This window comes from Poromitra crassiceps (genome assembly GCF_964638095.1).
Source record: "Poromitra crassiceps genome assembly, chromosome: 12".
In the NCBI taxonomy this organism is placed as follows: Eukaryota; Metazoa; Chordata; class Actinopteri; order Beryciformes; family Melamphaidae; genus Poromitra; species Poromitra crassiceps.
Genome location: NC_139632.1, coordinates 8,776,072 through 8,800,388, shown reverse-complemented (window position 1 = coordinate 8,800,388; position 24,317 = coordinate 8,776,072). Strand labels below are relative to the sequence as shown.

Below are 24,317 nucleotides of genomic sequence, written 5' to 3'. Positions count from 1 at the left end.
ACACTCAAACCAAACAGGTAGGAGGACATAGTAATGGGTATGACAAAAAAAACAACAACAGAGAAGTGCACTCAGTAGAGTGCAGAGCTCCGCCAGGCACCGCTACGCCTAACTATGACCAAACCAAAATAATAAAAATAACATTGTTTAATTGAGCTTGGCATACGGCCAAAAGTGAACGGCATGTATCGTGTTTGTAGCCTGTCTTACAGTAGCCTATGTATTGTATATAATAAAGACTTAAAAGCTTGTTCGATTCAGTTAATGGAGAAAGGGTCGGATCTTTTTTAAATATAAAGCAACAGAATGCAGAATGCCAACCCCCCCCCCCCCCCCCCCCACACACACACACACACACACACACACACACACACACACACACACAAAAAACCCAAAACAATAACAGAGTAGGCTATAGGAGACTATATTCAAATTTACGTTGATATATCCTGGTTTTCAATAGTGTGAAATGGCAACATTTTATTCTGGCTATTTGGTTGCTTTATAATGGGGAGATGTACCCATCCTGTTAACGTCACAGGGTTTTCACTGGGTCCAATGTCCAGAAAGAATTAGTTTTACCAGACAAATGTGGTGGTCACGTTTCAGTAACAGTTACAAAGATACAAAGAACCGCTAGATCGGATTATTGAAACACGCAATTCAAAAGTCGCTATTTGCAAACATCGCTGTGTCTCTTTGGATCTCCCCATCCTCCAGACTGACCCTGCACTGGGCGTTAACGTGTTCCCGGTGAGAATATGCTGTCACAAACACCCGCAGCCTCCATAGCCTCCACAATCGTTTGTATCTACATTAAACTCAGGTATTCACACTTGTTTGTAACTGGGTTTGGGCCGAAGTCGCGTTATAAGTTTTAAACGCCCTGTCTGACTGCTCACTGTGGCTCCTCTGTGGTGCGAATGAGCTGCCCAGCCCAGCCCCGCCTCCCTGCACTGCTCTACAGAGGAACAGGGAACACACTCCTGGCGGAGATAAAAAAAATAAAATAAATAAATAAATAAATAAATAAATAAATAAATAAATAAATAAATAAATAAATGAATAAATAAATACAAATATGATAAACACATTTGGACCAATAATAAGGACTAGCTTAAAATTCAGTTTGATATCCAGTTTTATGATAAAAAATAATGTATAACCAAGCAGTAAGTTCACAGATAGAGGAACGGTGAAAGAGTTACAGAAAAAAAGATAAACACAAGAGCATGCAAAAAAAAAGTCTTACCGGACTCCTCTACAGAGGTTAGCATCATTAGAGGAAGCAAAAGAAAGAGAGACAAGAGAAAGAGAGACAAAGGCAGAAATGGGTGGAAGAGAAAGGAAAGTAGAGGGGATTACCATGGGCAATTCAAAGCAAAGCGTGGGTACAATGCATATTGTTATCAAAATTAATTCTAATAATCAACACAGACAAATAAAACAGTCAGTCATGCACCCACATGCTGCATACCGGTAATACTTCTTTTACATGTATGCATTCATAGTGTTATAGTGAGCATGTTTACACACAGTATTCATAGTGTTATAGTGAACATGTTTACACACAGTATTCATAGTGTTATAGTGAGCATGTTTACACACAGTATTCCTAGTGTTATAGTGAGCATGTTTACACACAGTATTCATAGTGTTATAGTGAGCATGTTTACACACAGTATTAGTGTTATGCATCTTCATATCCTACTCACCAGACGAGCACACATGAATAATACATGAAGAAGATGCCACATACTTTTGCAGGAATGCCAACAGTAAAAGTAAATGTTGTCTATCGGTGTAGCTCAGAATCTGAGATAATACCGGTTTATAATGGCGTGTCGGGCTACTTGGTGATTATTAGTGATGGGAACCTCAATGATACTCGACGACTACTAAGTCTTGTTTAGATTTTTTCTTTTTTTTTTTTTTTTTTGCAGATTGGTTTCAAGGTAAACAGATTGGTTCAAGGTAAAGGGAAAATGAGTAAAAAGTGGACAGAAGCAGTGTTTGCATGCGGAGGCTTGTTAACATTTGCCCTCTGTCCGTCTTTTCATCAGACCCTTTTACAGGCAGTCCATAGCCAAGGTTACCTCGTGTTGCCAGGGACCACGGACGACCATGTGACTCATGTATGTGTGAGAGAAAAGCTGGAGTTCCTGAATTCTGTCCTAGAAAACGCTTGATAGCTGAATGCAGATGCTAATTGGAACTGGTAGAGGTGAGCTACAGAGAAAAAGCAGTGCTTGGCAAAAAATAAATAAATAAATTCCAATTTGCCTCTTCATTAAGTTACCAAACAAGCCGTAACAGGCTGTCCAGAGTGTTAAAATACACTGTACATTATATACTGTATAGGCTGGCACCCTGGCTCAAACAGCTGTGCCTCATACAGCATTATGGGTTTAAGAGTCAGAGTGGTGATCTTGGTTAATGTGCAGGACACTTGACTGCATAATGTGAATTTCACTATGACGTTAGGGAAAATTTTAGGATAAAATAACCTTATCTAGGACATTTCTCTTTTGGAAAGAAGGGAATCTGCTATCTGCATCCTATGCTGTCAAACTTGCGCGAAGTCGCGAGATGGCAATCAATCAACTACTAATGAACTACACATTTTACTTACACACACACACACACACACACACACACACGCACACACACGCACACACACACACACACACACACACACACACACACACACACACGCACACACACACACACACACGCACACACCTACAGAATAATTTGCGACATCAAAAGTGCTGAAGACCTGATCAGGTTAGCAAGTTTAGCAGGTGAGCGTACTTGATGAATTATGAAGTGGTGAGGCTCAGATGACCACAGACAGTCTCACTGTAGAGCAAACTAACACACAGGTTCACTGTGCCCACTTTCCTACCTGAATTATTCAAGGCTGACACCCAAGCTAACGGTCCCCACTGCTGAATGCTGCATTATGGGTCAAAGTCGGAGAAGCTTCTGAAGAAGCTTGTGGCCGACATACCAAACATCTACGCATCTGCTGCTAAGTAGAGCCGTTATAAAGCCAAACTAATCAGCTGAACTGCATGACTTCAACCGCCAGCATTGCCCGAGTATCACAAGCATCACTAATTCAGTATGGTATTCAAACCATGGCGCAATCAGCTGACTATTACTCTCAATAAATAGATATGGATATTATTTCTGCCTATAGACCTTATTTGCTAACCCTGGACGATGCCATATTGTTGACATACCGTCCTGCGCGCACACAGCGCAGCTGACAACTAGTAACAGCCTTATTGTCGTTTCTGTTCCATTACAAAATAGTGATGGTGATGACAGCAATAAAAACCCCAGAGTTGTTGTTTGTATGCTGCCGTTAATGCCTGTAATAATAAACAAAAGAAAAAACGAGGTGAACAGACTTTGCTGTGAGGAGCTGTCAGAAAGTTTCACCTGTCTCTCCTAACTATCCACACATCTCCTGTGTGCTGACGTATCCTCAGTCTCGCTCCCTTCACATCTGTGAACGGTAGAGATAGAAACAAACCACGGGGACTTTATTGCTGTCATTACTACAGCCATGTATAATGCAGGTCCCCATCCGAACACAACAGGAACGATACAGGTAACGCTAACGGCGGCTAGCTTCCTATAAACGCTGCTCTTACATAGGCTGTCACTTGAGAGCTGCAGCGCTATGTCAACAACATGGCGGCGGTGGGCGTGTCGTACGTGAGTTACGTCAATCGAATACGGTCTATAGGATCCAAACTGGAGACATTGGACTGGAGACATTCTTGCTGTGGCCTGCTGGCTCATTGAAAGAAACTAGTTGTGTCGTCACGTGGAGAAAAAATGCAAGGCGCCGACCCATTTTGGATTCCCCACCAATCGTTAAAGAAATCACTTAGGATTAGCAGAATATGGATTATGGATACAGATTAAATCACTTGGAGGATTATTATGGATTATGGATACAGATGGGCTCTGTAAACACTCCATAGCAGACGCAACAGGGGGCACAGCATGAGCAAATGCTTCAAGACAAGCTGCTTTGGGAAAAACAATCTTCAGAGAGTATATAGCGAGCAATATTAGCCACATTCAATTATGCAAGATGACATGTAAACATGACATACTGCACAGACCCACAAATGTACACACACCGCACACGTCATGGTCACAGCACAGTGTCAGAGCTACACACTACACACATCATGTGTCACAGCACAGCAGTGTCAGAGCTACACACACGTCATGTGCACAGCACAGCAGTGTCAGAGCTACACACACACATCATGTGTCACAGCACAGCAGTGTCAGAGCTACACACATGTCATGGTCACAGCACAGCAGTGTCAGAGCTACACACACGTCATGGTCACAGCACAGCAGTGTCAGAGCTACACACCACACACGTCATGTGCACAGCAGTGTCAGAGCTACACACTACACACGTCATGTGCACAGCAGTGTCAGAGCTACACACACATCATGTGTCACAGCACAGCAGTGTCAGAGCTACACACCACACACGTCATGTGCACAGCAGTGTCAGAGCTACACACACATCATGTGTCACAGCACAGCAGTGTCAGAGCTACACACACACACATCATGGTCACAGCACAGCAGTGTCAGAGCTACACACCACACGTGTCATGGTCACAGCACAGCAGTGTCAGAGCTACTCACCAGAGGAGACGGGGAGAGAGCGATGTTGCCTATGGAGGCTTTCAGTTCATCTACTGAGGGAACCGCCACTGTGCAGTCTGACGGCAAAGGCTTGATCTTGATTTTGAACTTTTTCCGGTGGTCCTCCTCCCCTTCCGACTCGTCAGAGGAGAAGAAGTGGGTTTTTGTCTTTGTTGGAGGTAACCGGGTGTCAAGGACAGCAAAGGTTCACAGTTCACTACGTACAGTACATGGATTTGCCCTTTTGGGTATATGATCTAGAAATGGTTTGAGGTTAAATGCAAGTGAGGCTTTAAAGAAATGAGCAGTTTTTAGTTCAGTCGTTGTCTAAAACACAATGAAGTAGGAGGCCAGTGTTTAGAATCATCACTTTTTTTTAATCATACAGTCATGTATAGAGTGGGACTGGGGACAAACCATAATGTAATCATGTAATGTAGTCAGTGTCTGTCTAAATCAGTCCACCTTTTCATTCTGCAGTCAGTCAGTAAGTCACGAGGCAATTGCAGTGAGATGAACATCATTTCCCCTTTATAACAAACAGTAAGTGGACAGACAATAGAGCATCCCTTCTGCTCAATACCAGCTGATGGTCTGGGGTAATAGGGTATTGATTATAGGGTACCAGCTGATGGTCTGGGGAAACAGGGTATTGATTACAGGGATATTTCCGCGCTTTAGACTAGACAGGCTATGGACACTTTGGTTAGCAGTTAAAGCACTATTTATGTATCACTGCATGACAAGTAATCTTCTTGTTTTGATTTCACTGGGATTCATTTTTGTATTGATGTACAGATTTGTGCATCAATTGTTTCAGATGTGATTATAGATTTGTTTTGACGGTGGTGGCAGCCATAGCAGGATTTTTGTTTGTTTTGGGAAATGCATCCCACATAACTGAGATTAACTATTCAATATAAGAAACTGACCTTCCTTGTCAATATAAACAAACTTAATTAAATTGAAAGAGGAAGACAACAGTGCATTTTTAGGGAGGCTGAGGCACAAATTCAACTATTAAATGATTTTCAAATTTAGGAACCTGAGAGAGTTTAGTTGGAAAAATATAATGCGTCGCCGTTTTTTCATCACTCCTCTACAGAAGAGACATCAGGTCCAAGGTTCAAGATGTTGGCGACGGTGTGGAAGTGAGAATGCAAATAATTTTCATATATTTTGGGATTGCCCTTCCATCACCCAATATTGGCAAGAGATACACAGGACCATGGAAGCTGTTTTTAGGGTTGAAATTCCATTTCGATGTGAAGTGATGTATCTGGGTCACGAAACATTTGAGCTGAGTAGAACGGATACTTTACTGTTTAGAATGTTAATGGCTGCCAGTAAGAAGGCGCTAACCAAAAAGTGGCTGCGTCCTCAAGTACTAACAATAAATGACTGGGTGGATATAGTTTATGATATATTTGTAATGGAAAGACTTACGTTTTCGCTGAGACTCAAGAAGGACAGATTTGAGAGGATTTGGGAAAAGTGGATTGAATTTATAACACCTAAAAGACGAGACTTTGTATAGAACTTTGTACCTCTTATGATTGTGTCAAACTAGTAGAGCATCCCCTCTATCTCTGTTGTTTTTTGTTTTTGTTCTTGTTTGTGTGATTTGTTTTATGTCAAGTAAATAATATAAAGAAGGAAAAGTGTTGAAAGGAGTAGGTAATGTAACAAGAAATGCTTAGGTTATATTGGAATCAGGTTGAGCCTATAAAACTGCACAGTTGCTAAATGTATGAAAAGGTATGAATGTGTACTGTTGAATGTAAAATAATGAAGGGCTACTCTACTCTGTAAAATGTTCAACTGAAATTAATGTGAAAAGACTTTTCTAAATAAAAAGAGAATTACAAAAAAACTAATTTAGGAACCTGGCAAAGAAAAAATAATGGACTAAAATTCACAACGTCAAAATACAAATAAAGCTGTAGTAAGGATATCTCCCCCTTCCCCCGTCTCGTCTTCAGGTCTCATGCTGTAGCCCTCTTCATCCAACTCTGGAGAGTTCTGAAACACAGTCAGTCAATGTAAGCCAGTGAAAATGGCCTCTGCAGGCTGTGCTCAGTAAGATATCACTGTGACATTAATGCTGCCACAATCTAATGCTAGCAGAGAAAAAGCTATATTGTTACAAAGAGCGCTGCAGCTCCAATCATCTGCTCTGTGCTTCCACCTAGTCTGGACTGGCTGTCCTGGGAGATATGCTGACAGAAAAGTGCTGACAGGGAACTATATGATTTAGCATTATGGTTTCTGTTGCAATTAAATGAACAATGGCGTGCTCAGAGGATAACCAACACTGATTCGCCTCCGATCATACAGTAAGAACTGCTTAACGACACGTCACCTTTTCCACCTGCAATTTCTCCGAGTTTGTCGAAGGCATATTGACTAAGTCATGATGTGGATCTATAATAATTATAGCTGCATTAGATCAAGACTCATCAAAATGTCATGCACATAGTTTAAGCGGCTACAAGCAATGCACCTATAGCTACACAGCAAAATAAATTAATAAACAAACAAACAAATAAATAAATAAATAATCAATCTAGTCGATTTACACAACACAAACCCTCTCTAACCTATTGTGTCTACAAATTTGTCAATGGCATATTGATTTTGCAGTGATATGGATCAATACTACTATTGGCTGCAGGAGATGATTATGATGAAGGTAGTAAATGCCTCATTCAAGGCAAATCTAAACAAAGCAGTGGCATTAAAAATCGCGTGAAAACAGAAAATTTGAGCGAGCGCTGCTGTAGATGAAGTCATAGATTACATATCGATACATTCAAATAAACTCAAATCCTGGACTTGACTTGACCCCTACACTTACATATCTGTCCCAGTCGATCTCTCCATAGAAGCCATTGGGAGCCCCGTTGGTCTTCCTCTGAGACTGAGATATAGGAAGAAAGCGCAGTGAATATCACAGCAAATACACACGCTGCACTACTGTAGTACCAGGGGAAGAGTCTCTTTACTACACTATGTTACTGTACTGTAGCTAGAATGGAACTACGGTGCAACTACTGTCATTCTGCCCTAAATACCTTGTTTCTGTGTACCTCAGATACTGCGTCACATAGGAGATTGTCCCCCAGTCTCTTACTTTGGATATGGTGTCTGTATTCTCTAGTTTTGAGTCACTCCCCTGGTTGCATTTCTGACTATTTCAAGATATCGAGCAGCCTCTCTGCCTCGATCCATCAGTTCTTGCCAACTAGATGGCTATGCTGCACATATTTCTCAGATTTAGGGCTCTTCATGCTACCCGGAACTAGCAAAGGACTCAGGGGGATATCTTTCTTTTGCACCAATTTCTTTCCACAAGCTTTCTCAGAGAAATTACTAATGAGAATACAGCCGAAGCAGCAACAATGGTGACCGATTGGTTGGAGAACCTCTTGTGCTGTGAGTGTCCACTCTAAGCTCTACACACTATACTATTGTAGCGGGTAGTCTACTCTACAGGAGGACTTGACTAGTGTTCAGTACCGATTCAGCCTCCTGGGGATCCTGGCAGGTGAGAAGAACAAGAACATAGACAATGAAAATGGACCATCATTCAATTCACCAATCCATCCAACAGTGCAAATACTCATTTACATACACTTATAAAGGCCATACATTTAGCTTGTAAAGTATCTCACAATCAGCCAGAGTTGATTTCTTCCTATAACAATGCACTATATAGATTGAGGACTATTTTGCAGGTGAGTGAACCAGCTCCTAAATATGAAATATGTGAAATATTCTATACTTACACCCCCCTCTCTGTCTGGGGACCCCCTGTGAGAGTTCAAGTAGGGAAGAGAGAAGCAGAGGCAGAGAGGAGGGGGGGAACAGAACAAAAAAGCGTTAAGGATCTTGAAAGTTACTCAACATGCAAGCTCTTCATTCCCAACTCGAGTGCTTCGCTAATTATAGCGGAGCTGAAAGCCTCGCGGAGAACAGTCAAAAGGAGTATTCATGGAAAACACTTACACACAACCAAACTCACACACATCTAGCCACACACTCATTCACTCACAAATCAAAACACTCACAAACATCACATGTACCCACACAGTAATTCACTCACAAATCAAAACACTCACAAACATCACATGTACCCACACACTCATTCACTCACAAATCAAAACACCCACAAACATCACATGTACCCACACACTCATTCACTCACAAATCAAAAACACCCACAAACATCACATGTACCCACACACTAATTCACTCACAAATCAAAACACCCACAAACATCACATGTACCCACACACTAATTCACTCACAAATCAAAAACACCCACAAACATCACATGTACCCACACACTCATTCACTCACAAATCAAAACACCCACAAACATCACATGTACCCACACACTCATTCACTCACAAATCAAAAACACCCACAAACATCACATGTACCCACACACTAATTCACTCACAAATCAAAACACCCACAAACATCACATGTACCCACACACTAATTCACTCACAAATCAAAACACCCACAAACATCACATGTACCCACACACTAATTCACTCACAAATCAAAAACACCCACAAACATCACATGTACCCACACACTAATTCACTCACAAATCAAAAACACCCACAAACATCACATGTACCCACACACTCATTCACTCACAAATCAAAACACCCACAAACATCACATGTACCCACACACTCATTCACTCACAAATCAAAACACCCACAAACATCACATGTACCCACACACACACTCATTCACTCACAAATCAAAACACCCACAAACATCACATGTACACACACACTCATTCACTCACAAATCAAAACACCCACAAACATCACATGTACACACACACACTCATTCACTCACAAATCAAAACACCCACAAACATCACATGTACCCACACACTCATTCACTCACAAATCAAAACACCCACAAACATCACATGTACCCACACACTCATTCACTCACAAATCAAAACACCCACAAACATCACATGTACCCACACACACACTCATTCACTCACAAATCAAAACACCCACAAACATCACATGTACCCACACACTCATTCACTCACAAATCAAAAACACCCACAAACATCACATGTACCCACACACTCATTCACTCACAAATCAAAACACCCACAAACATCACATGTAGCCACACACTAATTCACTCACAAATCAAAACACCCACAAACATCACATGTACCCACACACTCATTCACTCACAAATCAAAACACCCACAAACATCACATGTACCCACACACACACTCATTCACTCACAAATCAAAACACCCACAAACATCACATGTACACACACACTCATTCACTCACAAATCAAAAACACCCACAAACATCACATGTACCCACACACTCATTCACTCACAAATCAAAAATACCCACAAACATCACATGTACCCACACACACATTCACTCACAAATCAAAAACACCCACAAACATCACATGTACCCACACACTCATTCACTCACAAATCAAAACACCCACAAACATCACATGTACCCACACACTCATTCACTCACAAATCAAAACACCCACAAACATCACATGTACCCACACACTCATTCACTCACAAACTGCACCCAAAACATTGATGCCTTTAGTGCCTTTAGTGTCCCAATTTCCAACGGGCTCATGGAGGAGTATCATGCTCACAAAGAATCAGCAGGTTGGCCAAGTCCTTATATAGAGAGGCAAAGTGGAACGTCACTTCCTGCTTCAGCACTGTACCACAGATTTTCTTCCGCTATTTATTTTCCCATAGACCTTTTGTTAAATGCTTATAAAAATAGTTGTACTTGGTCAAACCAAACGGTTCAGATATATTTAGAATTGGGAGAGACCACAGAACATTTCGCTCAGACCAAAACTAAAACAAAACATCAAAACAATATTTTCTTTAAATCCGCAAATGTTTATGCTTTGGTCCCAGTGAAATGTTATGCGATCTCTCCTGTTTCTAAATATATCTGAACCGTTTGGTTTGAACAAGCAAAACTATTTTTATAAGCATTTTACGAAATGTCTATGGGAAAATAAATGGCGGATGAAAATCTCTGTTACAGTGCTGAAGCAGGAAGTGACGTTTCACTTTGGCTCTCTATTGGTCACAAGAAAGGGGGGGGGGCTTTTCTCTAGCAGGTTTATTTTGGAACCTGTTTTTGCATTAAAGATGGTCAGCTGAATGCCAACATCCAATGTCACAAGTACCGGTATATATTACACTCCATATTTTGCATCTCCATAACAACATACTGTAACAGCAGTGACACCGTTCAGGATTCCTGGACCACAAGTCTGCTGATTTTCACCTCATCGGCAGAAAATCTCAGCGAATAATTTGCACAAGCAAACTGGCGTGAGTGAAGCAAACAAGAGACTCAACCGCTTCACTCTTGCATGGTTAATGGAAACAGTCTAACCTGTATTGCACTTAATCTGTATTAATCCTTTAATTGTTCTTACTTGTACTAATCCCCTTTTCTGTTGTAATATACTATATGCATGGTCTGCTGGTAGAAATCGTATCCAAATAATTCTTTTAAATAACGCCATTGGATTCTGTCTGAGGTTTCAGTCTGCTCCATTACGCAGTGTTTGCTGTGGAGTATCTTCTGCAGCTGAACCATTTAAGACAGTGGTTGTCAAAGATTGTCACGTCAAGGACCGCTAAACTGACACAAATTAGACCACGGACCCCCATCTGATAACAAGATGTTTGCTTTTAGAGGTTTTATTACAGAAAGTGAATGAAACCCATGACTAAAACACATTCTGCCATTGTGTTACTTACGGATGGAATTATAGTGAAAATAAATGATTCCCCTTTTTGATGGTGACCCCCTGGTGGTCCCTGGTGGTCCCCTGGTGGTCCCCAGACCCCACTTTGAGAACCACTGAGTTAAGATGCCCTGGGCTGGGACGAGACACCAGGGGCCAAATGTATAAAGCATGTGTACAGTACACACACAAAGTGTTCCCACACAGGTTTTTTTTTTTTTTTATGAGAATGGCGAATATCTGTACATTACAGTACTATTACAAATACGGTTACAGTATTACGTCAGACACCATCTCTTTTCTATAACGAACAAAAGACAAACATCAACACCATGTGACGGATAGGGGGACAAAAACAAAACAACAATAACAACGGCAACTGAAAAACACACAAAAAACCTCAGTGTACGATATATGGATTGATCGATACAACAATACTAGTAATAACAGTAATAATAACAGAGAAAATAAGAATACAGAAAATATTGTTACATAAAGCCCCTAGCCCTCACCCCACCCACCCCAAAAAACGTGGATCCAACAATATGACAGAGAAACTTAAAAAATAAAGTAGTGTTCAACATTATTTCGTGTTTTTTTCCAGGTGCAGAATGAGAGGTTGCCAGATGGAGTCAAATAGATCTACTTGATCCTTTCTGATATATCTAATCCTCTCCACTTCAAGGGTACTGACAAGATTAGCAAGCCACATTTTCACGTTAGGACTGTCCTCCCACACAGGTTTCTGAATGTATAAAGATCCACGGGCCGTGAGAATATAGTGGCATATAATGATGCCATGAGAATATTATTGCTCAGGAGACCTACATGATGAGATGTTTGTCACAGCAGGTGTTAACACCTTCCAGGCACTGTTGAGGAATCTGACATATAAATGTATCTGTCGACTGAGGGTCTCACAGAATGTCATTATCAAGCTGTTGGTAAATCCCTGCTGTAGTGATGTCAGATATCAGTCACCTCTGTGGAGACACTGCTATATGTCGCTCTTATCAACACTGCAGTATTTATTTGAATATTGCTTTTTTCCCCCTACTGTCTGTAGGGATTCTTTTTAGTGTTGTAGGTCTTTTTATATGGACCTTGAGTCTGGAATACAGTTTTGATTGATTGATTGATTGATTGATTGTGTGTCCTGGTACACATCTCTCACACCATGCATACTGTTCTTCTGAGTTCCACTAGTGTGGTGTGGCAAAAAAGGATCATGTAAGTGTGAATTCTAGTGACATTTAGGGGACATTCAGACCAAAAGCGTTTTTGGAGCTGCCAGCGTCTTTCATTCTCTATGTAAGGACGCGCTAGACGTGCTCCTCTTTTAATGAACGCACCTGGCGTTTCAGCGCTGGTGGCGTCTGTTGTTTTTGGAGGAGCGCTGTGGGCGTTTTAAAGCTGAAAAAAATTGAACATTAGAGGAAAAGCGCCCTGATCGTCTTTTTCACTCCTCCTGCCTTTTCTCCTCCCGAGGGATTTTCAACCTCCGCTGCTGCCGGAATTTGCAATAATCTGGCTTCCGTGTTGACAGTGAACAACATCAAACAGACAAAACTAGCTGGTTACCGTCCTTGTGGTCGTTGTGTTCTGATCTGTACTGCACGCGACTACAGGTGAAACAAACAAGAGCACACAAAAAAACGCTCCGTGCGCTGTGTTTTGTGCACAATGGAAGAGCTCTCAACATGATTTTCATAGCGTTCTGACTGAAAAAAAAACGCTTTTGGTGTGAATGTCCCCTTAGTTTTTTTGGGGCATACACAGATTACACCTGAATATAGACATATTATGCATTGTATAATGTACATTAAACTCTATATATAGAGTTTTCTACATTTGGCCCCAGGAAGCAGGAACAGGACTTACGTGGAGTCATTGTCCTTCTCTCTCTTCCGTATCCCGAAGGCCTTCCTGGTGCGTTTTTTCAATCCTGAGGAAGAAAACAGAGAGCAGAGAGGTGAGGAGGGAGCACCAAAGGCAGGACTAACAGGGGTTGGTGTGTGTGATGATGAGGGTCAGCTGTCTGGCATCCTTCTTTCCACTCTGTCTGATCTCGGCATTTCAGGTTCTGCACTATCCTGGTTTGCTTCCTATCTCTCGAACCGCTCATACCAGGTCTTATGGAGAGGGTCCGTCTCCAGATCCTGCCCTCTTACCACTGGTGTCCCCCAGGGCTCAGTCCTGGGCCCCTTACTTTTTCTTCTCTATATCAGATCTCTTGCCTATGTGATCTCTTCTCATGGCTTCTCTTATCACTGCTATGCTGATGACACCCAACTTTTCCTTTCCTTCCCCCCCTCAGACACTCAAATCGAGGCTCGCATCTCTGCATGTCTCAAGGACATTGGCGACTGGATGTCTGCCCACCACCTCAAGCTCAACCTTGGTAAGACAGAGCTACTCTTCCTCCCAGGGAAAGACTGTCCTCTCACAGATCTCTCCATCTCCATCGAAAACACCACTGTACTGCCCTCCCAAACAGCTAAGAACCTTGGGGTGATCCTCGACAACCAGCTGTCTTGCTCTGCCAACATAGCTGCGACAGCACGCTCCTGTAGGTTCTCCCTCTACAACATCCGCAAAATCCGTCCCTTCCTCACAAGAGAAGCGACTCAACTCCTGGTCCAGTCACTTATCGTCCCTCGCCTGGACTACTGCAACGTGCTCCTGGCTGGCCTACCTGCCACCGACATCCGACCGCTTCAGCTCATTCAGAACGCTGCAGCCCGTCTGGTATTCAACCAACCCAAATTCTCTCATGTCACTCCCCTTTTCCGGGACCTCCACTGGCTTCCCATCTCAGCTCGCATCAAATTCAAGACACTGGTACTGGCCTACAGGGCAGTACACCAGTCAGCTCCCCTGTACCTGCAATCTATGGTCAGGTTCCAAACCTCTCACCGCTCCCTTCGCTCCTCTACCAGTGCAGGTCGCCTCGCTCCTCCTTCGCTACGGGCGCTCAAAAGTCGCTCATCCCGATCTCGACTCTTCTCCTCCCTGGCACCCCAATGGTGGAACGAGCTGCCACCTTCGGTCAGGACTGCTGAATCACTGCCGATCTTTCGGAAAAGACTAAAGACTCACCTTTTCAGGCTCCACCTGGGCCCCTCTTGATCTAGCTTCTTTCTCTCTTCTTTCTCTCTCTTTATTTAAAAAAAAAAAAAAAAAAAAAAAAAAAAAAAAAACCTAAACTAAAAACTCGTACCACTGTTCCTTCAGGATTTGTAGTTGTCATAGACTGTGCTCCATAGTTGATTGCTCTATTGCTGACAAAAAGTGTGTTATTGTAAGTCGCTTTGGATAAAAGCGTCTGCCAAATGACGTAATGTAATGTAATGTAATGTAATGATGGCCAGAGATCTATCAGCCAGTAGATGAAAGGTGAGGTCTTCATGTATTATTGAGTGACTGACCGCAGCGTGAAGGCAAACACACTCTCTGACGGCACTAAAACTGCCTTCACGGTGGCTGCGGATGCATCGAGGCGGCGCCTCAAGGCATGCTTTCTGATGGGAAAATACATCAGCACTGTCCAAATCAATATGCAGCCAAACGCCGAACAGAAATAACCCCACGCTGCCTTGGAGCACGGAGGAACCGAGGTCACCCAAAAGCCCTTGTGTCTATCATGTTACATACTGTACAGTAGGCCGGTGAGAAGATGTACTGCGGAGACAAACAATGTGGACGACGGCCAGACGGCCACTGACTTGGCCCGCTCTCCTTTCCCTCCATACAGTTGCTGCTGTCAATGTGCACTTGAACAAGACACTGGACCTCCACTTAGCTGAGTGCTCACTGTCCAGCAACACAAAACTATATGTCCAGTAGAGCTGAGTGCTCACTGTCCAGCAACACAAAACTATGTGTCCAGTAGAGCTGAGTGCTCACTGTCCAGCAACATAAAACTATATGTCCAGTAGATCTGAGTGCTCACTGTCCAGCAACACAAAACTATGTGTCCAGTAGAGCTGAGTGCTCACTGTCCAGCAACACAAAACTATGTGTCCAGTAGATCTGAGTGCTCACTGTCCAGCAACACAAAACTATATGTCCAGTAGATCTGAGTGCTCACTGTCCAGCAACACAAAACTATATGTCCAGTAGAGCTGAGTGCTCACTGTCCAGCAACATAAAACTATATGTCCAGTAGAGCTGAGGTCTAGACCGCTGCTTCTCAAAAGGTGGTCTCAGTGTTACCAGAGGAGGTCTAGACCGCTGCTTCTCAAAAGGTGGTCTCAGTGTTACCAGAGGAGGTCTAGACCACTGCTTCTCAAAAGGTGGTCTTAGTGTTACCAGAGGAGGTCTAGACCGCTGCTTCTCAAAAGGTGGTCTTAGTGTTACCAGAGGAGGTTTAGACCACTGCTTCTCAAAAGGTGGTCTTAGTGTTACCAGAGGAGGTCTAGACCGCTGCTTCTCAAAAGGTGGTCTTAGTGTTACCAGAGGAGGTTTAGACCACTGCTTCTCAAAAGGTGGTCTTAGTGTTACCAGAGGAGGTTTAGACCACTGCTTCTCAAAAGGTGGTCTTAGTGTTACCAGAGGAGGTCTAGACCGCTGCTTCTCAAAAGGTGGTCTTAGTGTTACCAGAGGAGGTTTAGACCACTGCTTCTCAAAAGGTGGTCTTAGTGTTACCAGAGGAGGTCTAGACCGCTGCTTCTCAAAAGGTGGTCTTAGTGTTACCAGAGGAGGTTTAGACCACTGCTTCTCAAAAGGTGGTCTTAGTGTTACCAGAGGAGGTCCTCAGTGCTTCTCAAAAGGTGGTCTTAGTGTTACCAGAGGAGGTCTAGACCGCTGCTTCTCAAAAGGTGGTCTTAGTGTTACCAGAGGAGGTTTAGACCACTGCTTCTCAAAAGGTGGTCTTAGTGTTACCAGAGGAGGTCTAGACCGCTGCTTCTCAAAAGGTGGTCTTAGTGTTACCAGAGGAGGTTTAGACCACTGCTTCTCAAAAGGTGGTCTTAGTGTTACCAGAGGAGGTTTAGACCACTGCTTCTCAAAAGGTGGTCTTAGTGTTACCAGAGGAGGTCTAGACCGCTGCTTCTCAAAAGGTGGTCTTAGTGTTACCAGAGGAGGTTTAGACCACTGCTTCTCAAAAGGTGGTCTTAGTGTTACCAGAGGAGGTCTAGACCGCTGCTTCTGAAAAGGTGGTCTTAGTGTTACCAGAGGAGGTTTAGACCACTGCTTCTCAAAAGGTGGTCTTAGTGTTACCAGAGGAGGTCTAGACCACTGCTTCTCAAAAGGTGGTCTTAGTGTTACCAGAGGAGGTATAGACCACTGCTTCTCAAAAGGTGGTCTCAGTGTTACCAGAGGAGGTTTAGACCACTGCTTCTCAAAAGGTGGTCTTAGTGTTACCAGAGGAGGTCTAGACCGCTGCTTCTCAAAAGGTGGTCTCAGTGTTGCCAGAGGAGGTCTAGACCACTGCTTCTCAAAAGGTGGTCTCAGTGTTACCAGAGGAGGTCTAGACCACTGCTTCTCAAAAGGTGGTCTTAGTGTTACCAGAGGAGGTCTAGACCACTGCTTCTCAAAAGGTGGTCTTAGTGTTACCAGAGGAGGTCTAGACCACTGCTTCTCAAAAGGTGGTCTTAGTGTTACCAGAGGAGGTATAGACCACTGCTTCTCAAAAGGTGGTCTTAGTGTTACCAGAGGAGGTATAGACCACTGCTTCTCAAAAGGTGGTCTTAGTGTTACCAGAGGAGGTCTAGACCACTGCTTCTCAAAAGGTGATCTTAGTGTTACCAGAGGAGGTCTAGACCGCTGCTTCTAAAAAGGTGGTCTTTGTGTTACCAGAGGAGGTCTGTTTATTGTAATTCTTCTCCTCAGCATCTCCACCACTCCGGGGCAATGCCTGAAAGAGACACAGTGCCAGTGACAAACACAGAGAAGAAAGCAACTTTCAAACAGAGTTGAGATCAACTGTGAGCTCAACAAAGTGGATTATTGCCTCCAGTGAAATGAGCTGACAGAAGCCCTTTGGACCTCAAAACAAACACAGATGATTTGAGCAGGCAGGATGTTTCTCAATCACTAAATAAGCTCCTGACTATTTTTCTTAGAATGTTTTCACCTCAAGTAAACATTCACAGATGTGGTTCCAGGCCTTGTTCTTTCACACACTGCCTTCTACCTGCAAACCACCCAAGGTCAAGTGACCTTGGGACTGGATTAACAACAGCAATGTCTGTCAAATGGATTGAAAGAAAGAGAACCTACTCAAACAGCACTGTATTCAATGAATGCACTCAACTCTAGCACTGTACAAAATGCAAATCATAATAACATAATAATGACACTTTAAAGTTCATTTCTCTTGAATCCTTTGAATATCTTCATGTTTTAACTTTTTTTTAAATATCCAATTACTTCTTCCTTTACGTCCAATCACAGTCCCTCTGGGGTGTGTTCCACCTCTCATCATGCACATTTCATATTTTTGCTAAATAAACCACTCTCATATCAGAGGTTCCGGAACCGATTCTTACCCCAGATGAAAGCCCAGTTATCACCCTCCATTTCCGCTCAGAGTATTCCCTCTCTCCTTCTCTCTCATTCTTCCCTGTGTCTCTCTGTTTGTTAAGTCATCACACCATCTACCTCCTCTTCATCTCACATGCCCATGTGCACAGAGCCTGACAGCAGGAACCTGATGCTCCTACACACACACACACACACGCATACGCATACGCACACGCACGCGCGCACCCACACACACACGCACACACACATATTCAGTACACACACACACACACGCACACACACACACGCACACACACACACACGCACACACACACACACACACACACACACACACACACACACACACACACACACACACACACACACGCACACGCACACGCACACGCACACACGTATCTTGATCCTACCTCGAGCCTGCTGCTCAAATTCAACACCGGTGACTCCGCTCATTAATTAAGAACAAAATGTCGTCATCATCAAAGCAAATTAATAATCAATGAAGCTCTGTGTGTGTGTGTGTGTGTGTGTGTGTGTGTGTGTGTGTGTGTGTGTGTGTGTGTGTGCGTGTGCGTGTGTGTGTGTGTGTGTGTATATATGTGTGTGTGTGTCTGTGTGTGCATGCATGCGTGTGTGTCTAAAAATGTGGCTATGGCATTTATCAAACAGAGTTGATAAAAGGGCACTCAGTCTTTACTGGCCCTCAGCAGAGTCCATAAAGACACACATCACACAGTAAATGATCAGAGAGTATATAAATGGCAAGTCAATATAACCCAAGTAGTCAACGTGATGAGTTCAGCTAAGTGCAGCACATGCGAGGATGAGGTGAGGTGTATTTACATGGGAAGTGTGTGTGTACAGTCTATTTGTTCTTGGCTAGAGACTTTGCCTTTACTATACTAGTCTCTCTGCATCAGCGTGAGCAGAGCCCAAATAGGAAATCGATGCTGCGATAGCGACGGGGAGTCTCAGGCACAAATACCCTCCCATTGATCCAGCTAACGGGAGTCGACCTCGCCTCCTATGAATGGCCACTGCACTGCCTGCCTGTCACAGCTGATATGAATCACCCAGAGCCGTGTAGATAGGAGAGTCGCCACATCTCCATTCACTCCAATGGACCCGTTTTTTACTCTCAAGAGTTCCTGGAAGTAAGGTCCTGGATTAAGTAGCGCTGTCGAGTTGCAGCAAAATGGACCGTTTGTGATGTACTTTGAAAGTTTTTTTTTTTTTTTTTTTTTTTTTTTTTATAAAATTGTACATTATCAGTTTTATTTTAGCATTCAAAAGTAGCACGAGACCGCTTCCTGGCTGTTCATTGGCTAATGAGTCCCGCATTTTGGACCTCCGCGGATGCCACTCTCTTACTAGATTGCTCTGGAAACAGCTATTGCAGTGGAAAGGCATACAGTACAGTACACATACACACAGCTCCTGCTCCACCATGCTGCCAGCAGCTGAGCTCTTGTCCCTGGCAGAAGTGCAGTCCTCAAGCCTCTGACAGACACATCCAAGGCTGCCAAAAGTCCAAACGGTGCGCGTAACACGAGAACCACAAGTCCAAATGGACGTGACTGACACTGATGGCCGGTATACTTCAGAAAAGGCCTCATCAATATGTCAAAGGTGCAGGCTATTTCCACCATGAGTGCTTCGGCCTCTGTTGACCAAAACAACATCAAGAGAAAACTACATTGGGATGGAATATCAAACCACCTTGCTATCGGAAATTGCAGTAGCCTACAATGTGTTTCTCCAGAAGACTTCGGCGTTCCCATTCCTTAACGAGGTGGAGCAGCTCATTGGCCACCAGTAGAAGACTGTGCTTGTATGGACACTTAGCAGAAATCAATCAAATAGAATGAATAAGGACAGTGCAGGAGCTCCTTTTTGAACATCAAGTGAAGGTTTGGAGCTTCATGCTGTTTGCCATCACTCTGTGAGAAGTGATCATCTATTATAGATGCTCACACACCTCCCCCATATCTGTATCAAAATATCTATTTTCTTTCAATCTAAATCATGAATAACTACTCCCTCCATCACTTCCTTTGTGTGTGTGTGTGCGTGTGTGTGTGCGCGTGTGTGTGTGTGTGTGTGTGTGTGTGTGTGTGTGTGTGTGTGTGTGTGTGTGTGTGTGTGTGTGTGTGCGCGCGTGTGAGTGTGTGTACTGTGTACGTACCCGGGTCAGGCCAGAATTGTGTGTTTTCACCACTACATCAGATTAAATTCTAGCCTATATTTTTCTGTTGAACCAACAACCACTTGACCTGCGGTGCAGCACATAATGAGGGTATGCAGCACGTGATGTCACAGAGGCAGAAGTCACTGTGTGGTCACGCCCACTGGGTGGCAGCACGACTGATTTTGAATGCAGTAATCATCAGCCTAGATAAAATACACCTGCTGCTCCAAACAACAACAGGGAGGAGGAACCTGCTGAATGTTTTGCCCATGGGTTTTGCCACTCAGTCCCGATTGAGGGGGCGTGTTCCTGTTGGGAAAGTGATGTCGGTGCGTACCCTCATATAGACACCCGGCACCCTGCCTTGTTGCCTTATGGCAGATCTGTTCCCTTCAGCTGCACTTCCGTGTTTTTGCACAAGTGTACAGTAACGCCTTTTCCCCCTCTCCATTCAGCTGTGCTGACTACAGGAGGAATAAATTATCAGCCACCAAATACACATTGAAATTAAACAATCATTTAACTCAACTGCTGTGGCAAATCCTATAGGTGCAACAACAGCCTGCATACAGAGACAATGCAGACAGACACATTTATTTATTCTCTTATTCTCACACCTCCCCCTCTCTCTCTCTCTCTCTCTCTCTCTCTCTCTCTCTCTCTCTCTCTCTCTCTCTCTCTCTCTCTCTCTCTCTCTCTCTCTCTCTCTCTCTCTCTCTCTCTCTCTCTCTCTCTCTCTCTCTCCACGAGCATAATTCAAAATAATGCAATAAATGGTCATCCCATTCCCATGCAGAGTCGGCTGCTAAATCCGATTGGCGGACGTGGAATTGAAAACACATGAAGGCGTATGGCAGGGGTTAATTAGCGGCCAGGGAAATAAATAACAGTACACACACACACACACACACACACACACACACACACACACACACAGTTTAATGACTTCCGTTCGGAGGGATGCTAACGGAAGTGCTAACGTAATTAGCAGTCTCTTCTAAAGACTCAGTAATGTAATTGCAGGACAAGCTGAATCTCCGACCCTGAAGAACGACAGGAAAACTGCTGAGCTGACTATAGAGCTGGTCATCCTACCCTAACAAACAAAGAAATCACTATCATATTACTATAACAATTTATAGTGTGCGTCTGTGGGACTAATAAATAATGACTTCATAGTGACCGTAGCATACTTTGTGGGGATTTTTTATTATGACGTCGCAACAATATTCCGGTATTATATCTTTCTAGACGTTCTGTTTCATGGGCCATTCTATTATAGTCTTCCTGTAGCTCTCAAGGGCAATATTTTCAAAGTAATGTTTCTCTTGACTCTAAAAAGGATTTCAGTCACTAGTGTGCAGGCTCCTCATAGGAACACCTAACTTTAGAAAGGCTCCCAGGATCTGAAAACAAACTCCACCATCCTGAGTAGCGGATGGGGTGTTATTATCACCCTATAAACTACAGGGAGAGGCTGCGCTAAGTGCAGCCACCTTGAAACCAAGGGCACGTTTGAGAATATACCTTTTCTACTATCATTAGATCAGGTTCTATTATTAGATCAGGTTCTATTATTAGATCAGGTTGACCAAGAAGAGAACACTCTTTACTTGCAGCATCAGCCTGGAGGAGGATTTGAGAGGGGAGGGAAGGCTACAGATATTCACGAGTTTCATGACACCCTGTCACTCCCTGTTTCCAGCTGCCGGTTGCCTGTTTCCGCCCAGGACCGTTCATAGCGGAAGAGACATAATCAATCATAATTGTTGTGACTTTGTACCTACCTATGTCTTGTAATGGAGCCCCCCAGCACAATAATTTCACACGTGCATAATTGTATAATGGAGTGACAATATCTTGAATCTTGAAAGAGAGAGACCGCTAAAGCTCCGTTCAATGACTAAATATAAGTTTGGACATTTAGCCTTCAAAATAAAAGCGGCCGCTATGCAACCACATACTATTTCTTTGTCATTTCGGCTAAAATAAGCCCGTACAGTACGAGTGAATTGACTTTCACCTCGTTTTTGTAAAATATCGCTGCTATGCAACCACACAAAGCTACTATTTGTAGCCATTTCGGATAAAATAAGCCATTATGTTCCCACTCTTTGACAGCGGCGCGCACCTCCTTGCTAGTGACATTTTTTTAAAGAGGAAGTCGACAACCGGCTACTGCTGAGAATCATGGGAAACGTAAGTCCAGGAAAAAGGTGAATACACCAGGAATTTTCACAGTATAAAAACATCTCACAGTTGGGCGCCGTTGAGTGTTTTACTCAAGGTCACTTTGACAGATGCTTTGGAGGAAGTGCAGCACACGTCTACTCATTCACTTCCTGTCTGAGATTTGTACAGATTACGGGAGGAGAATACTAACTAGACCAAGAGATATTCAGACTTTCTTCCATGCAGAAAACCCAAATAATAACTTTGGTACTCCAGAAGCAGGCCCACCATGATTTTTTGCATCCATTCCATCCTCAAAGAAAAACAATCTGAAGAACAATCGGAAAATGATTTATGAGATAGGAGAAAACACAGACTGATGCTCATTTTTATTCAGTTTTTTCCTTATATAAATAAGGTACACAGGGTCCAGGTAAACACTGCTTCAGCGAGACAATTAAAATGTGATGATTACTTGATGAGAGCTGAGATATGAGTTGTCTGTGTTGTTTTCTCATCTCGGGCGGCTCGGGAATAGGCTGAAAGATTCCTCTGAAACTGCTTTGGCTTGAAACAAACTGAATCGAGAACTGAAGTTTTAACTTCACCCAAAAAACAATGCAGATTTATTTGGCACATGATCTCACACATATCCAAAAAGGTTTTGCAGGCATTCATTTAGTTTGACAGTTATTGAGTTCAGTTGTGGACCAGTGATGTCATTTTGTGCATGAATGACATCACTGGTCCAAAAACTCAAATTAACTGTTTACAGTTTTGTGTGAGATAGTGATGCTATGTTATGTTATGCTATGTTATAACCACGCTGACTGCGGATATCCCGCCCCGGGGGCGGGCTGGATCATCAAAATATACATTCTGATTAATAGCGGATGGGTTGCGGGCGGTTGAAACGATGTATCATTAATGAGGAAAAATAATATTAATTACGTTCTCTAGTCTATGAATGTATTTTAAGCTACATTTTTCATCAGGCACATAGTCACCTATTGTAGATCCCCCAAAGGACCCACGGCCGTAAACCAAACAATACAGCCATGTGCTCTCCACTTTTCGTCCATATATGGTCAATGACGTCGCCCTCAAAAAGGAGTCTCCGCTGAATAGAAGACGTGTTTGAAGAGAAGACGCGTTCGTATTTTCCCATACAATGAGGCAATCAAGTAAGCTAAACTTAAAGCTATAGCGTTAGCCGAGTAAACTACATGAGGGCAAGTGGTGCACTGGACATAATACAGCATGGAAGTTTATTTGGAGTCTTGGACTGCAGCGATCGCACCAACGGCAGCAGAAACCGTAAGTTTGCTCCTTTTATACCGTTTTATAGCATTTATAGCGTCGGGTGCATGGCGGGCGAGGATCTATAAATAGTATGAAATAATTTGCGTGGATTTATGGCGGGCGGACGGTTCATGCATACACGCGGATTAGGATGGCATAAAAGCTCATGCGTGCATCTCTAGTGTGAGATCATGTGCAAAATAAATTAGTTTTTCAGTGAAGTGCCCCTTTAATGCAGTAATCGCTACTCTGAGTCCTGGCCAGGGACAGCAGAGGCCACCCAACAAGCTTTTGCGTGAGACACACCGCGCGTACACACACACACACACACACACACACACACACACACATACACACACACCTCCACTCTAGTGCTAACAGCCATAGCACTGCTGGCCAGAGCAGGCCACTCCACACTGTGAATGGGAGACCTGTGCTGCTGTGCATGATAAGTAGAGATGAAGACAATACGGCATTGAGATTACCAAGCAGAAGTGTTGGAGCCCAAACACACCAGATGCGCATCCGACGCTGAAGCAACGCCTCGCGGAGGCAGTTTCATTTTGGCGTCCTTGTTTTACCCCGCGCCGGTCACAACTTGCATTGACTTCATGCCTGGCTGGCTGCACGCGGCCGCTCGCGTCACGGCTCAAAAATAGACCAGAC

The 24,317-nt window shown here is 43.4% G+C and overlaps 1 protein-coding gene across 1 annotated transcript in view; it reads right to left on the bottom strand.

The window, feature by feature from the left end:
• Positions 1–24,317, bottom strand: part of sgip1a (SH3GL interacting endocytic adaptor 1a) — a gene marked incomplete at its 5' end in the record, with an annotated part of 103,297 nt that overhangs the window by 30,766 nt on the left and 48,214 nt on the right. The window contains 6 exons of the mRNA XM_083647190.1: positions 4,667–4,860; positions 6,634–6,714; positions 7,550–7,612; positions 8,212–8,232; positions 8,481–8,505; positions 13,388–13,451. Coding sequence (XP_083503316.1) covers positions 4,667–4,860; positions 6,634–6,714; positions 7,550–7,612; positions 8,212–8,232; positions 8,481–8,505; positions 13,388–13,451 — 448 coding nt within the window. The remainder of the gene's footprint in view (positions 1–4,666; positions 4,861–6,633; positions 6,715–7,549; positions 7,613–8,211; positions 8,233–8,480; positions 8,506–13,387; positions 13,452–24,317) is intronic.